Source organism: Patella vulgata, chromosome 6, assembly GCF_932274485.2.
Source record: "Patella vulgata chromosome 6, xgPatVulg1.2, whole genome shotgun sequence".
Lineage (NCBI taxonomy): Eukaryota > Metazoa > Mollusca > Gastropoda > Patellidae > Patella > Patella vulgata.
In genome coordinates, this window is record NC_065884.2 from 62,399,701 (window position 1) to 62,416,779 (window position 17,079).

A 17,079-nucleotide genomic window follows, 5' to 3' on the forward strand; every position below is an offset into this window, starting at 1 on the left:
CTGTTAAAGACACTACAGCACAAACAAATTATTGAAATACATTTAAACCATATGTTAGTCCCGAAATCATCTAGGTTGTGTCGAGTAGACGTGAAACCCCATTGTTCTTTCTCTCTCATCTAATGGTATAAAGAGATAAATATGCTAAATTCCAAGGTGATCCATTCAGATTTACTGCCTGTAGACGATAAACACAAAAAGGCGCGTGGCTCTGTCTCTGGGGTACGGTAGACATGATCCAATATAAATGTAATGAAATGGGGTTTAACGTCCTACTGTTCTGCTCTTACTGGGATAATGAAGACGGGCATACGCCATGCTGTGTGCTATGAGGGAAATTTTGTCCGGGCAGCGGCGCTATGGACTGCTCTTATCTTCAACTGTCAAGGGTTCTTTTACGTACACGCCAATGTGTACACGGGAACTCGGGTTTTCATCCCAACCAAATGACTATACGTTGTTCCACCCACCCTACATCACTGATAAGGGGGAATCATACCAGAAAACCCGATGAACACAGCGAGCCAACGTCCTACTCACTGAGCCACCACGGTCCACTGAATCAATATAAATAGATGACATTCTGTTGAAATGAAGGATCATGCTGAATTTGATCATAATCTGTTAATAATTACAACCTACAGATTATAGGGTTGGGCATGCACCAAAATAAAATGGGGTTTAACGTCCTACTGTTCTGCTCCTAACTGGGCATACGCCATACAGTGTGCTACGAGGGAAATTTTGCCCGTATAGCGGCACTACGTCCTACACTTATATCAAATTCCACCTGTCAAGGGATCTTTTACGTGCAAGCCAATGTGTACACGGGACCTCAGTTACTCTTATATCGAATTCCAACTGTCAAGGGATCTTTTACGTGCACGCCAATGTGTACACGGGACCTCGGTTTTTTGTGCCATCCGAACGACTAGACGGCTCTCCTTGTCAGGCCCCCCGTCCTGCATTACTGACAAGATGGATCTAACACCCGACCTCCAGGCTTGCAAGCCAGCGTCTTACCCACTTAGCTACCGTAGTCCCCGCATGCACCAAAAACAAAATGGGTCAACCCTAGGGTATAAGGAATGCAAACATTCAAGACGATCCGTTTAGAATGGCAACCTGTAGGCGAAACACACAAACACGCTCACCTATAGACAGGACCCCCCCCCCCCTACAGATAGACTTACAACACACCCACCTATAGACAGACACCACCTAGAGATAGCGGCGACACATAATTTTTTTCACGTTATGAATGCAGACGTATACAAATAAACACGAGTTTTTGTAAACAGTATTATTCATTAAAAATAATTATATACAAATAAAATATTGAAGACATTTTGAATAAATTAAACAATAAAATAAACAATAAATATATACACAGTTTTAGTCCTGTAGATATAGATACCCCCCCCCCCCCCCCACCTAGAGATAGCGGCGACGCATAATTTTTTTCACGTTATGAATGTAGACGTATACAAATAAACACGAGTTTTTGTAAACAGTATTATTCATTAAAAATAAATATATACAAATAAAATATTGAAGACATTTTGAATAAATTAAACAATAAATATATACACAGTTTTAGTCCTGTAGATAAAGTACAAATACGTCATCAGTAGTTTTAACTGTTGACTACAGACAGTATAATACGTCATCAGTAGTTTTAACTGTTGACTACAGACAGTGTAATACGTCATCGGTAGTTTTAACTGTAGACTAGAGACAGTGTGATACGTCAGCAGTAGTTTTAACTGTTGACTACAGACAGTATAATACGTCATCAGTAGTTGACTAGAGACAGTGTAATACGTCATCAGTAGTTTTAACTGTTGACTACAGACAGTGTAATACGTCATCAGTAGTTGTAACTGTTGACTACAGACAGTATAATACGTCATCAGTAGTTTTAACTGTTGACAAGAGACAATAAAACTGTAAATTGTATGATTAGAGACAATAACATTATGTTGACTAGTTTACATGAATTATTATGAATTATTCATTTGATCTGTGATATATTTGATCTTTTCATCTTGTTCAGTGTCTGACATCCTACAATAACCTAGAAGGGTTTTACCATATTTATTCTTGACATGTAGATCTAGATGTAAACAATCAACTAGATATTGTACTGAAGATAAAGTACCAAACCAACATGCCAAGTGTAAGATGGTATTATTATAACTGTCTCTAGCGTTAATATCAGCCTGATGCCTGACTAGATATTTTATTTTATCTACAGGACGTACACGTGATATACAACAGTAAAATAACGGTGTCTGGTTGTTATAACCTGTTGTATGAACATTCATGTGTAAATCATCAACAAGATACTCTACTGTAGATAAAGTACCATAGTTACATGCCAGGTGTAAGTTGGTATTATTATAACTGTCTCTAGCGTTAATATCAGCCTGATGCCTGACTAGATATTTTATTTTATCTACAGGACGTACACGTGATATACAACAGTAAAATAACGGTGTCTGGTTGTTATAACCTGTTGTATGAACATTCATGTGTAAATCATCAACAAGATACTCTACTGTAGATAAAGTACCATAGTTACATGCCAGGTGTAAGTTGGTATTATTAATACTGGTTAAAGCGTTAATATCAGCCTGATGACTGACTAGATATTGTATTTTATCTACAGGACTTACACTTGATGCACAACAGTAAATTAACGGTGTCTGGTTCCGAAAACCTGTTGTATTAACATCCATGTGTAAATCATCAACAAGATGTCGTACTGTAGATAAAGTACCGAACTCACATGCCCTGTGTAAGATGGTATTATTAAACCCGTCTCTAGCGTTAATATCAGCCTGATGACTGACTAGAAATTGTATTTTATCTACAGGACTTACACGTGATATACAACAGTAAAATAACGCTGTCTGGCCCCCCCAGCCTCTGAAGTTAACATCTATGTTCACCATGTTTTTTATATCATCAAAAGTACCATGTTGACAGGCATCAAATAATTGTTGTTGTAGTTGACTTGTATCTGTAATATATAACATGTTATACTATATTTACAGTTTATCAAGTCATATTTAATATTGTTTCAGGTAAGTCAGTCCTTGTTGTATATTATATTATATATTAGAATAACTTACCTTTCATATCTGAGGTATCACTTGTATTACCAGACAAAGTATAATCTAAGGTACCACTTGTATTACCAGACAAAGTACCATCTGAGGTATCACTTGTATTACCAGACAAAGTATCATCTAAGGTACCACTTGTATTACCAGACAAAGTACCATCTGAGGTATTACTTGTATTACCAGACAAATTACCATGTAATAATTGTGGTTGAATGGTATCTGTAATATATAAGTCATATTTAATATTTTTCATCTAACTAGAATAACTATAAAGTTTATTATACGTCTTCTGACTTCAATGACGATAAGTATATGACGTATTAACTTGTGACTATGAGTGTATGACGTAATAACTTGTGACGTAATGTGTGTATGATAAATTATTTACAATTCAATACTATTACCTGTATGATATAATATAATACACAATTACACAAGACAAACCCACGGATATAACACAATATACACAGACAATGAAATGAAATGGGCTTTAACGTCCTACTACTCTGCTCCGACAAAACTAATTATAGACGGACATACGCCATACATTACAATATGCAGGACATTTTGACATGCCAGCGGTATTACGGCCTACTGTTATATTGGATTTCAACTGCAAGAGGATCTTTTACGTTCAAACCAATTATACATTTCCCCTTGCCAGGAGCTAGGGTCCATGCCTTCCGTCCTACATCAGGGATCAAACATGGGACCTCCCTGTCTTACTCACTGAGCCACCGTGGCTCCAATATACATAGACATTTCCATAATGTGAATGGACCCGGGTGCTAGCTATAAGCGTGTAATACCCTACACTGATATAGGCTTCACTCAAAATCAAATTAAGAATAATGGAAACAATCCAAGAAAAAAGGGAATATTTTAGGAACGTTGTATCATACTGGTGTCAGTCATGATCGGCCATGTGCTACATAAAATCTCAATGTCAGCATATTGAGCAAGAAACAGTACTGAATTAAAATACATGGAAGGCGAAGCCACCGAACACAAGCAACCAGTCTTGACGGCGGTCGTCTGCTAAATGACGTTACACAAATGTTGTCGTCTGCCGATTGACGTCATAAGTTAAAAGGTCAAAAGGGCTAACAATCATAAGGGAGATAATCCAGTTATAGTAAGATAATTATGGATGCAGACCACAAAGTGTTGATAATTGGGTCTGAATTAACATTTTCTGCCAGGTTTTCTTAAATATTCACGATTTAGAGGCGGACGGATAACATAGTTAACAGTTTGGTTACGATGATACGCACGATGTGTACCATAAAAAAAAATTGGTGGTCAACGCCATAAAAAAAAATATTTCTCTGTCTGTAGTGAAAAGCATTCAGCCCAACAAAAATTTGGGGAAAAGTTGCAGCCGGGCAAATGGAGATTCTCTATATATCTATGATGTAATCTTTATGATCTAAAGATAGGTTGCCAATTAACGATACATACGCCCGCAGCAGCAAAATCGTCCGTCAGTCGACAAAGGTTGTAGCATATTTATTCTGTTGTAGGTAACAGGAGTATTTACTGACACCAATTTAATACAGATCGAATGTCAGCGTTTTTCGTTAGAACGTTCACAAGGTTCAACAGGGTGAAACAAGAGTCATAACTTGAATTGAGTGGCATTCATATGAAATGTCATTTATTACATATAAACGTAAAAAGTCGATTTACATTTATCGAGCTTCAGAGAGCTCGACTGTGTTTCGTTTCTTAAATATGGCAAGGTTTGAAGGCGTTTGGGAAAGCGGACAATGAAAAATTTATGAAACATTTTCTTTTTATATTGCTGGAACAGTAATAGGTTATTCTATCATCCTGTAAGATGTGGTGAAAATATATTCTAGAAAATTTTATTCTGTGTTGTTTTTCGCCACAAGAGTTCCACAAAATGTCTTCTCAGACCCCGTATATGCCTGTGTGGTACCCCAATCTGCACGATTGTCGATCTGTGGTGTTTTTCTCGACAAGAGTTCCACAAGACATTGGACTTAAAAAAACTAACTTCAAATATAAATATATATATATATAGAAATGAGTTGTTAAAAATAAATCATGGCTTGCTGCCCGCGGTAGTATAAATATTTTCTGAAATCTACAATGAAATAATAATAATAATAATAAAAGGATTCTTGTATAGCGCTAAACTCCAAACAATTCTAAATTACTTTAGAGTTTATTTTTAATATTTAGAAAACAGGAATGTCTTTAATTTAGATTTAAATATTGAAAATGTTGGAGCAGATCTTAAAGCTAACCGGAGGGCATTCCACTTCGAACCCGCTGAAACTTCAAATGATTTAAAACCAAATTTTTTCAGTTTCCATTTTGGTACTGTAATATAATGTTGAGATTGAGATCGCAGAGGTCATATTGACTGGTAGGGATTAACAAGTTCCTTTAAATACGAAGGAGCATTTTCATGAAGGCACTGATACACAACTGTTAAAATTTTGAATTCTATCCTTTTACTTATGCGTAACCAATGCAGAGAATTTAGTACTGGAGATATACTAGAACGTTTTGATGATTTAAAAACTAATCTGGCTGCAGAATTTTGTATCTTCTGTAGTTTTTGTAATAATTCAGATGAAATGCCAGTAAGGAGACTGTTACAGTAATCTAATTTTGATAAAAATTAATGATCGAACAAGGGTAGCTGTGGATTCTGTCGTTAACATGTGACGGATGCTGCTGATGTTCCTAAGATGGTAGTAGCATATCTTGGTTAGATGGTTTACATGACTGGACATACTGTTGTTAGAGTCCAAGTACACACCAAGATTTTTTACTTTATCACAGAACGCAATCTGTACTTCACCAACTTGAACGTGATCCACTAACATCTTGGAAATTCGTGATGTTGGACCGATGAGAATGGCCTTCGTCTAATCATCGTTCAGTTTTAATTTATTGCATGACATCCAGGATTTAACATCAGCAACGCATGCTTGAATATTATTCAGGCTTTGATAATGTGAAAGTACAGGCAAGCTCTCAATTAGCTGGGTGTCATCAGCATATAAATGGTGTGACAGCTGAAAACCATTTATAATCTGGCATCAGACTTTATTATATGGTTAAAATAAGTCATTATAATCTCACTTAACTTTAAGGTACCTCAAATAGGTCACTTAAAGTTAAGTGGATTTTTCTCAATTAAACTGGTCTTTGAGTACCACTAACACTTAAAAGTTAAGGCAGCTTAACTTTAAGTGAAATTTTGATACTTTTAAGTATAATGTTAAAACATTGCCTTTGAATACCACTTACCCTTAACAGGAAGTTACGTATATGTATTCAGTGAAGTCTAGTAGTTAAGTGACTGACATCCCAGATGTTGATTTAGAACAACATCTACAACCGATATTTTATTTTAATACAGCATTAAGGCATGCCAGGTTATTGACATTTTATTTTAATCAGATTTGAGAATATCAAGAATACAATTAATCGGCATAATAAATTATTTATTTCAGGAAGACAAAAAGGTCAGATGCCTGAAAGCGATTATGTGAAGGTGCGAGCTAATTACTCTTATCTGTGTGATCATATCAAAGAACCAGTAAAACTTGCCACTAAATTATTTGAAAAAAACTTATTCGGCCCAGATCAAAAGGAAGAAATACAGAAAATCTTCCAGAACTCTGAAAATGGTCGCGGGGCAGCTGCTGACAAGCTACTGATGTATGTCTTATCAAACTGTGTTGATGCCTATGGTAAATTCATCCAATGTTTACGAGAACTAGGTTACAGAGAAATCGTAAATGTATTAGAAAACACCACGAATGGTAAGTTTATTTCTATTTTAAACAAGAACAACACACTATATATATACTATTCAAAAAAAGTAGGGGATATTTGATTTTGGGGGCATAATACTAAAATATGCAAATGACTACGAAAAAAGTCACTATAGAACCTAACAGAAGAAACATTTCCAGTTACATATGACGCCCAAACGCACCAATAGCTACCGCATGGAATGCAGGTGATGCTTGGGATCATCATGGGGGTCCAACCCCAGATTTGCACGACTCTGACTTTGAATGTTACAGTCATTGTGGCATTGAATTCCAGGGTGGAAACATCAGTTTAATTGTTTTAGTGACCAGAAAACAAATTTTGATATGCGTCGGCTTACCCAAAATGAAAGGTTACGTGCCCTTGGCATGCTACAGATCGGCACAACACAGGCGGTTGTGGCGCGGACGATGAATGTTTCTCAGTCTGTCATAAGCAGGCTATGGTCCAGATACCGTGATACACAATCTGTACAGGACAGACCACGCTCAGGTCGACCAAGGGCGACAACTCAAGCCGAGGATCGATTTATCCGTACCTTGGCCTTGAGAAATCGTGTCATCACAGCAAATCAGATCAGCGCTCGTCTTCAAACAGACACTGGTGTGAGAGTGAGTGGCCAGAGGATTCGGAATCGACTGCATAGGGGTCACCTTCGCGCCCGACGTCCTCGCGTGATCCCTTGTTTGAGAGATCATCACATTCAGGCAAGACGTCGTTGGTGTAGGGATCGTCAACACTGGGATAATCGACGCTGGAGCAATGTGATGTTTTCAGATGAGTCAAGGTTCACTGTTGATTTTTTGGACAGACGTAGGAGGGTGTGGCGTCGTCGAAACGAGCGCTTCCAAGACTTTAACGTCATCAGACATGATCGATTTGGGGGTGGTTCTGTTATGGTGTGGGGAGGCATCACTGTTGCTGGAAGAACGGCTTTACATGTTGTTGCAGGGCGTGTTACAGGCCAGTACTACCGGGACAACATCTTGGCAGTCCATGTTGTGCCGTTCGCACGACGTCATGGCCGCCGTTTCATCTTCCAGGATGACAACGCAAGATGTCACAGGGCCAGGATCGTTACAGGTTACCTCCAACAACAGAACATCACCACATTACCTTGGCCAGCACTGAGTCTCGACCTCTCCCCCATCGAGCATGTCTGGGACATGCTTGGACAGAGGTTACGTCAACGTCAACAACGTCCTGCCAATGTCCAAGAACTTGCTGCTGCGTTGCAATAAGAATGGGACAATCTGGACCAAAATGACCTTAGACGTCTGTGCCTTATTTAGTCTAACGATCATTTGGATTAATTTGATGAATGTGAACTTCATTTCATTTTGTCATTTGTTTCTTCGTCAGTTTCATTAGGTGACTTTAATAACACTTAAAAATCAAATATCCCCTACTTTTTTTGAATAGTATATAAACATTGACAACTTATAAAAATATAAAAAAATACAAACGTACCGGTTCTGTTCGTATTTGTTTAAATGAATCCGATTTTTGCGAGAAATGAACTTTATTACTTCCATGATTAAAGATCGTTAGTTACTACCATTTCTATACACACACATGGAATTTTGGTCGTATATTTCTGCCGCGTCCGTCCGTTGTCACAATTTCTTGTAAACACTCTACAGACTACATTTATTATCTGATAGTTTTTCAAATTTATATTGGCATTAGTGTGACGAATAGCCAACTTAAATTCAAAGATTTCCGTTAATTCTAGAGTTATAGTTTCACTTTGTAGAAACATATGAACGCGCTAACAAGTTAAATTATGTCCCGATCTGTATTGAATTTACATGCATTATTTAAATTAGTACAACGAAGAAGCCTGGAGTCACATTTTTGTCTTTTCGAATAAAACACTAAACAAACTTTGAAACCTGACGGACATCAATGCCTGACACGAACAGAACAACGAGTGGGTTTAATTATAACTTTTAAATGATGTTTAAATGATACGAACCATAATTACCAGTACAACTGAATTCAACTTTTTAGTCAAATTGACGTCAAATAAAGGGTACGATTTAGATCGATCTCGACCGGGAGGTCATTTCAGAATGGCCCTGGTTCGATGTGACTCGAATCGTTTTGACCTGAAATTCATTGTTCCACATAAAGTTTATACCATTTGCTACCAGATGGTGACATTAACTGAGTTTCATGAAAAAAGTGATTTAGATCGTTCTTTCCCTGGGCTATTCAGTTTTAAAAGGTTGAGACAATTTCTTAAAATTAATAATAACATTATTATCTTCCAAAATCGCCCATACCCGAAGACAACCAAGATATCACCACAGTTTGGGAAATTGTTCTATTTATAGAGATGATGCAAAATGCAAAGTCCAAAACAAGGGGAAGTAATTATCGGGATTGGCCCTTAAAAACAAAAACTATGACTAAGTATAGGAAAGAATTATAATGCAAAAGAAGTAACCGGTCTTGTTGAACCGACCAATTTTATTTAAAATAATCACATTTGGTTTATATCCGAAAAGAGATTCAGGAGATGCTCTTGAAATTTGGGCAGGTAAAGAACAAGATATAAGCCCTTTGGACCGATTAGAGACAATATTATGTGGCATCATTGTGAACCTGAAAGTAAAGCTGGTAGAGTATTAATATTCCACTTACCCTGGTATCTCCACATCTTGATAATGAATTTTGTATAATTTCTATACTCGACCTAGATAGGTATCTCACTTCACCTGGTCTTTTATCTGAGAAAACAAGAATAAGTTAAAATTAGATTTTATTTCTTTTCGATTGTCTTTCTATAAACTGACCTGTATATTCCGGGATTACTGAGGTAGAGACCTGCTGTATTATACATATGCTTGGTTATTTATGGAATCCCTGCAATCGTCAAAAAGCATGAATTTCAAGTACTGTCACCTTAAAGGAAATGAAATGGGGCTTAACGTCCTACTGTTCTGCTCCGAACTGGGCTAATAAAGACGGGCATATGCCATGCACTGTACTATGAGGGAAATTTTGCCCGGGCAGCGGCACTATGGCCTGCTCTTATATCGAATTCCAACTGCCAAGGGATCTTTTACGTGCACGCCGATGTGTACAAGGGACCCCGGTTTTTTCGTCCCATCCGAACGACTACAAGCTGTCCTTGTTAGGCCCTCCGCCCTGCATCAATGACAAGGGGAAGCCACGCCGGAAAATCCTGATGAACTTTCTTGACTAATGCGGGATCGAACACGCGACCTCTAGGCTAGCGAGCCAGCGTCTTACCCACTTAGCCACCGTGCCCACCTCACCCCTTATAAAGGAGCTAAGTCTCTAACTCAATATTTTCCATAATATTCGAAATTAAAAACACAAATTAGAATTCAATATCGGTCTACTTCAAGCCATACTGATGTTGTTATGTTGCCGTGAAAATGTGGTATGCTAATATCCAATATTTCAGATACAATGTACCCTATCGTTTCGGGTGTAAAGAAATGAAAGAAGAAAAACATAACTTAAATTACAATGCAGGAGAAAATAGTAATGACTGATTCACAAATGATAAAATAATAATAAAAAAACCCTTGTTCATTTTGGACTGTTCACGTATTTCGCTGAACATATATACACTCATATTACATAAATATGTGCTTTTAGACCCATTTATGGTTCCAAAACACACACCCTTTAAAAGCATCACTACTCAAAGGGGATACCTGATTTATGCTCAATCCCAAAAGTAGGCCGGTCTACTTACAATCGAGTGAAAATGGGGATTTGGGGCTACAACGCATGCACCGACTACAAAATATCCCAACCAACCATGATAGCTGAGACACATTCGTTGTGTTTAATTACGTCACAATTCTACTCGCACCATCTGGGTTGTCCAGACTGACAGAAATGTGATTGCAATTCATTTGATTGCGTCATTCGATTGCAATGCTCGGAATGTGGATCGTTCCGGACTCCCAATCGAACATCCCCTATTACAATCTTAGTTGTAACTGTCAGGAAAATGTCGAAATATTATATTGTAACACATGATATGACTATAAATGATAGTACGCATCCTTTGTTACAGATATTAAATATACAAATATGACATACCTCAAATACTGGCGTAATGCAATTTTTCAACTTAAAATTAAGAATACCCTATGAGGTTTACTATTATACACAAATATGTAAATGCGGATGTCCCAGATTTTTTTTCTTAGAATCGTTTAATGTTTTTCTTTATATCTTTTGAGCCCCCCCCCCACCCTCGTATTTTTGGATAGACCGAGAGATTCGATATTTAGGTTTAGAAAATATGAAGGTTACCCTCAAATCGTGACGTTCCTATCGTGATCAATTTTTGGCTATTGGCGTCTCGTATAATATGATCTGGCTAGGATTCATACCAAAATTGAAGTTTGAAATTTATGTTCTAATTCACAAAATGTTTAATATAACTCAGAATGCATCAAATCAAATCGAATCTATTTTTCAGAATTTTCCTAATCCTACGCTTTCCGTCACAACACACTTCAAGGTGTATTCATGGGCCAGATTGAAGTAGAAAAGTTGCTTGATAAACAAGGCCGTAGTTAAAATACCAGCCGATAAGAAGCTCAATATTTATAGAGTTATTACGAAAGAGTTCCGAATATATAAAGATATGAAGTATTTCCATACTATCTAAAGATAGAAAATAATAATAGAGTTATTACGAAATATTTCCTACTGTATGAGGATATAAAATAAATATATAAAATAATATCATATCTACCTGACGGTGTTTAATTGTTCTTGTATTTGATGCAATGACCAACTCTAGATGGATAGCTTTTTAAGGTCTGCTGTCTGGATACTTTCTGACGCTCGTCTCGGGGTATACCGCTAGATATATGCGCGTTTGTTTACTGACGCCTCTAACACAATTTCAAACATTCATTTTAATAATAAAGAATAAGGCGTGATTTAAACGTTGTCCGTATGATTGGTAGATGGTGACTAATGCTACTATAAATAAGGCGTGGTTTAAACGTTGTCCTGTATGATTGGTAGATAATGACTAATGCTACTATATATACATCTCCACCATTTATATAATGTAAACTAACTTATAGACATTGAAACCTGTTATGTTGGTTAACACCCAACACGTAATTGGTTATTTGATGTATAGCCTCTATGTACAACAACCTACAGGTCCACAGGTCTAATATTAATAACATTTGTTTTCTGTTCATCACGTGCATTATAGTCCATTGGCCAATCACGCTATTTTACCGAGATTTCGTCCTAATAGTTTGGATGCAGCTATGGCGGATGTGGCGCCAGGCAGGGTAAGCTTACTCTTCCGGACACCTGTTACCACTGTTTGTCGTGTATTTTGTACACGGTGAACAGTCCATATGCTGATTACACTATTTTGCCTATACCGTTTTTTTAGGACTTTGAATTTTGTCTAATGGTTTTGATTGTTCGTACTTGGTTTTATTTTATTAGCATAATGATAGATAATAGGCCTACTTGTCATTCAATTCTACATTTACAAGGCCTACTGGATATAACACCAACAACAGATACGCCCTTAAAATTATATTATAACGTATAATGGCAGACGTACATACACGAACAGTACTAGACCTACAAGAAATAAATCATAACGTATAATGACAGACGTACATACACGAACAGTAACTAGGCCTACAAATGAACTGAAATGGCCCATGGATGGGCGTAAATCTTAACGTAACGTCCTAATTTTCGACAGGCAGCGGTACAATGCCACTAATATAATTAAGACGGGCATATACGCTATGCCGTGTGTGACATGAATATGATGATTTTGGGAAAGCCTGCCCAGGCAGCGACAGATGATAGGACCCGCCGGGCCTTCAATTTCCAACAGCTAACGGAACTCTAGATAATTTATCTATAATGGTAGGCCATTGGAAAAGCTTTTCTTGTCTGGCCCTCGTCATGTGTACACAGGAGCTCATTTTTACGTCAGTGGGCCTACCTTGCTAGGCCTTTCTCGGCTTACACCGGCATCGACCCCGTAACTTGCATTCGTGCGTCTGTGGGGGGGGGGGGCATTTGATAGATCGGGACATAACACCATAATATACACGGTCCATGGTAACACCACTGACAAGTTTAATAAATAAATACATCCATCTTAATACGTTATTTTATTCACAGAATGAAAAATAAATACAACCCCCATCTACATACAAATCCACTGTGGACAGATGATTTCTACACGTTGCCTGAAGTCACAGAAAACTTGCGTGAAAATTCACCTGTGCCTGATTCTACTCCAGATATGCCATCAGGTACGTTACTTATTATTATTTGAGTAGCAGAACAAAGTGTAAGAATTACCAAGTGGAATTACAGGCACCTAAGTAAAAATGTATAGAGGATATTTGTCATTTAGAGTGAATAACATATTTTATTTCATCGAGAAGCAAGAAAACTTATATTTTCACGAATGCGTAGCATGAGTGAAAATATAAACGTTTTCTTGCTTAGAGATGAAATAATATATGTTATTCACGACAAAACGACAAATGTTCTATTTATTTTATGATTTTACAATCATTTTAGGTAAAAACAACTAGCCAGTGGAATAACACTTTTATTTCACTGATAATACGCGGTATTCCACTACTGATTATAAAATAAAAATAGATATTTGAAAATCCCCGTGGATGGATAACATATGCAGACTCATAATTATGGAGACCACCATATTGAATTAGTAATGTCGCGTAGCCGAATTTGAATATGATATGTTATCTGGTATATATATATAGGTCTATGATTAAACCGAACTGCACTAGTTTCTTTTGCAATTTGTTCGAGGTCACTCCACTTTGCAGATTAACTTCTCCCGCGGGCAGTAGTCCATCTTTGTTTTTGTCCTTTCCTCTTTCAATGGCTCTAAGTGAAAACCCAACCTATTATAATAATCTTTCAGTGGTAGAATCTGAGTGCAGAGAATCAAGCCTTGATGATTCTGGTGTCGATGTGACTGATGATACCGCTGGTAAGTATTGTATTGATTTTAATATAGGTTTTCTCGATTCATTGAGGTGTCAAACAAGTTAATTTAAATTGCACTCTTTGAATGGATGTCCCCATGAATTGTAATGGATACCCGGGGCCGAGGCAATCTATGTCCCCCGCCCTCTCAGCAAGCCATATCCATGCAATGCCTCTACGTCGGTAAGTTTTCAGTGGTAAATACTTTCTGTTGTTTTTTTAAAATATTTTATAGAACCATATATTTTGTGTGTTTTATTGAATTATGTTTAGATGTGGTATATATTTTGTGGTTATTTGTGTGTTTTATTATTTTATAGAACCAGGGTTAGATATAAAATATATATATTATTTGTGTGTTTATTGTTTTATAGAACCATGTTTAGACGATGTAAGTGAAGAGATTCAACTTTACGTCCAGAAACTTAAAAACGATAATTTAGATCTATTCATCACCAACGGACGGATTAATGAACAAATTATGTTTCAATTAAGGTGAGTTTATCCATCAGTAATCCGGGTCACCAGATAATGACTCGGGGGGGGGGGGGTATGTCAGCTAGGGGGAGACAAATCAAGCGAATAGATTCGAGCGTCGGCAAGGGTTCACAAATCGAGTGAATGGATCATGGAGTGGGACAGGTAGTGGGAGTCAAATCAAGTGAATGGATCATGTTGGACCAACAAGGACTAACCATTACAATAAATGTAAATGATGAACCTATCTATGAGGATACCAGGTCTGGTCTCATTGTGGATTATCTCCAGAAATATTAGACGTAATTACCGTATAATTAAATATATGTACCACTTGTCACTTACTAATGACTGTTTTTATTGTAGATTCACTGATGATCTTCAATTACGATATGATGAAAGTGTTGATATGACTGTCAGTTTAAGAGAGAGAATACATGAGTTAGAATCTCGGGAAGAAAAATATAAACAAAGCTCCAACCCCGAAGCTGTATTAGGGTGTGTATATCGTTATATCTTGTGTTCTTGGGGGGCCTGCTGACTGAGAGGGTTCCACGGAATTTTCCAGCTGGACCCCACTTGTCACTGGTGCAGGACGGAGGACCTGACACGGGGCAGCATAAAGTTGTTCGAATGAGACGAAAAACCGAGGTCCTGTGTACCAATTGGCGTGCACGTCAAAGCGTTAAATATCCCTTGGCAGTTGAATTATGATATAAGATTAGACCCACAGTGGGACCATCAGATGAATGGATTTGAACACCGCGGTAATATTATAATTTAACATAAAATGGACAATTGAGATTTTGTATTTTATCCTAACAATAGTAGCCCTCTCAACTCTCTAGTTCATCGGAGGAACGTGTTATTGAATGGATTAGAACACATGTACATCTAAATCTTACATAATACATTTTTAACCTTAAGTTTATTTTTAGTCATCTTTAACTATAAGTTTATTTTTAATCTTGTATTATTAATTCAGATGCTTTGAAGAGTTAAAAAACAAAAATGAAGAATGCTGTAGACTCAAGGCGGACCTAAAACAAGCAACTGATGATATGAAACTGTGGCGAGTCCGGGCTAATATTTTGGATATTGACAATGATTTCTATAAAAAGAAGATTGAGGATTTGAGGGAAAGTATGATCGAAATTTCCCGGGAAAATTTAGTACAGAAGCAGGCCACAATTTTAAAGCCGGTTGAGAATCTGGAATCTAACAGTCAAGCCCAAGATAAAGGATCTAAACCTAAGGATATTTTAATGGAACCACGTTCAAAACCAAGATCCGAATCAGGAACACCAATCGCCAAGGTCTCCACCGTAACAGAAGACTCCAGGGATGAGAGCAAGAGAGATACTGATTCCGGTGTATCCCTTGATGAAAAGACTCAGAGGACAAGCATGGTGCAACAGACAATAAAGGGTGATAGAGAAGCTGAACAGAAAGTACCAATGCTGAAGCACAAGCAGGTAAAATCCGCTGGCCTACCAACAAGCGACTTTCATCCGATTTTGTTGAAACTTGAAATATAAGTTTATAACCCAAAGATCTCGGTTCTTTTCGATATTTGCGCATATCGGATCGGAACTTCGTGAATTATGGATCCTGATTGTACGAAAAATCGCTTTTTGTTTAGCTTGTTCTCTATCCATCGTTTGCAAAATGTGGGCGTATCCTGCCTGGCAGCCGCTGGTTATATAATTTGTCATTTTGCTGGATACAGAGTGTATTACAACTTGTATAGGTAATACTGTTATACATATTTTAAATATGTCATATTAAAATAACAAGAAAAATGATGAGGAGTATCATAGTTTTTATTGTCTGTATATAAATATATATATGTATTTACCTCTGCAATAGTTTATAATTTATGAGATTAGGGTACAGAATATCTTACAATTTGTATGTAATACTCTTATACATCATTTACATACGATGTTTTGTCTTGTATAACTTAATGAGCAGTCTGTAATTGTTTGAATATTTATATTTATACCTCTGCAATATTTAATACTTGAAGTGGTATGGATAGAATATTTTATATATACATTTCTAAAAAAAAAAAATTGGCCTCAATTGCCTGTTTGTATTTATGTATGTGTGTGTACCTTTACTCATGACTTGTTGGGATATAAGATTCAAATAATATTGTTATTGTTATAAATAAAATAATAATAACTAATCGCAGTCTTTTGTCTATTTACCCTTCGATTTTAATGATGTGTATGTTATCATCACTGTCTGTCTGTCTTCCCTTCTATTCAGATGATGTGTATTTTGTCATCATTTTCGGTCTATCTTCATCTTTAGTTGATGTGTATGTTGTCATCACTTTCGGTAACCTTTCTATAGGTGAAGTGTATGCGTATGTTGCCATCACTGTCTGTCACTGAAGCAATTGTATAAAGAGTGAAAAGCCAAACGGGGAGGGGGATTGTCTGCGATATCACCTCGGTGGAAGAGGACGTAAAAAACAACTAACTCACACACACACCTGGGGAGGGGGATGGGGTTCAGATTCTGGTCATAGTCCGCCACAACCACACAATTTGTACATCAGAATAGATATAATTATATTTATTTATGGTTCAAATAAAATAAAATTCGCCTATTCAACGGCAAG

The 17,079-nt window shown here is 37.0% G+C and overlaps 2 protein-coding genes across 4 annotated transcripts; one reads left to right on the forward strand and one right to left on the reverse strand.

The window, feature by feature from the left end:
* Nucleotides 1–1,432: 1,432 nt before the first annotated feature.
* On the reverse strand, nt 1,433–11,838 carry LOC126825635 (putative ankyrin repeat protein RF_0381). Of its 2 annotated transcripts, XM_050555364.2 has the most exons (5): nt 11,704–11,838; nt 9,600–9,685; nt 8,929–9,061; nt 3,138–3,350; nt 1,433–3,025 (listed from the first exon to the last, which is right to left on the reverse strand). In XM_050555364.2, the coding sequence occupies exons 4-5, from the start codon at nt 3,142–3,144 to the stop codon at nt 2,004–2,006; spliced, it is 1,029 nt and encodes a 342-aa protein (XP_050411321.1). In that variant the 5' UTR covers nt 3,145–3,350; nt 8,929–9,061; nt 9,600–9,685; nt 11,704–11,838; the 3' UTR covers nt 1,433–2,003. The 2 variants fall into 2 exon arrangements, with proteins under 2 accessions (XP_050411321.1, XP_050411320.1); XM_050555363.2 differs by lacking the exon at nt 8,929–9,061.
* A 228-nt stretch (nt 11,839–12,066) lies between these two features.
* LOC126825640 (uncharacterized) lies at nt 12,067–16,627 on the forward strand. 2 transcript variants are annotated; one of them, XM_050555371.2, is made up of 6 exons: nt 12,067–12,262; nt 13,125–13,258; nt 13,906–13,974; nt 14,345–14,465; nt 14,814–14,945; nt 15,433–16,627. In XM_050555371.2, exons 1-6 carry the CDS (start codon nt 12,108–12,110, stop codon nt 15,983–15,985), a joined length of 1,164 nt encoding a protein of 387 aa, XP_050411328.1. In that variant the 5' UTR covers nt 12,067–12,107; the 3' UTR covers nt 15,986–16,627. The 2 variants fall into 2 exon arrangements, with proteins under 2 accessions (XP_050411328.1, XP_050411329.1); XM_050555372.2 differs by lacking the exons at nt 12,067–12,262; nt 13,125–13,258 and having other exon boundaries at nt 13,796–13,974.
* The last annotated feature ends 452 nt before the right edge of the window (nt 16,628–17,079 follow it).

Coding starts and splice junctions, on each gene's coding strand:
- LOC126825635 (XM_050555363.2), bottom strand. Junction 3,026..3,137: donor TGATACCTCAGATATGAAAG/GTAAGTTATTCT, acceptor TATATATTACAG/ATACAAGTCAACTACAACAA.
- LOC126825640 (XM_050555371.2), top strand. CDS start 12,108: ATGTACAACAACCTACAGGTCCACAGGTCTAATATTAATAACATTTGT. Junction 13,259..13,905: donor TACTCCAGATATGCCATCAG/GTACGTTACTTA, acceptor ATAATCTTTCAG/TGGTAGAATCTGAGTGCAGA. Junction 14,466..14,813: donor CAAATTATGTTTCAATTAAG/GTGAGTTTATCC, acceptor TTTTTATTGTAG/ATTCACTGATGATCTTCAAT.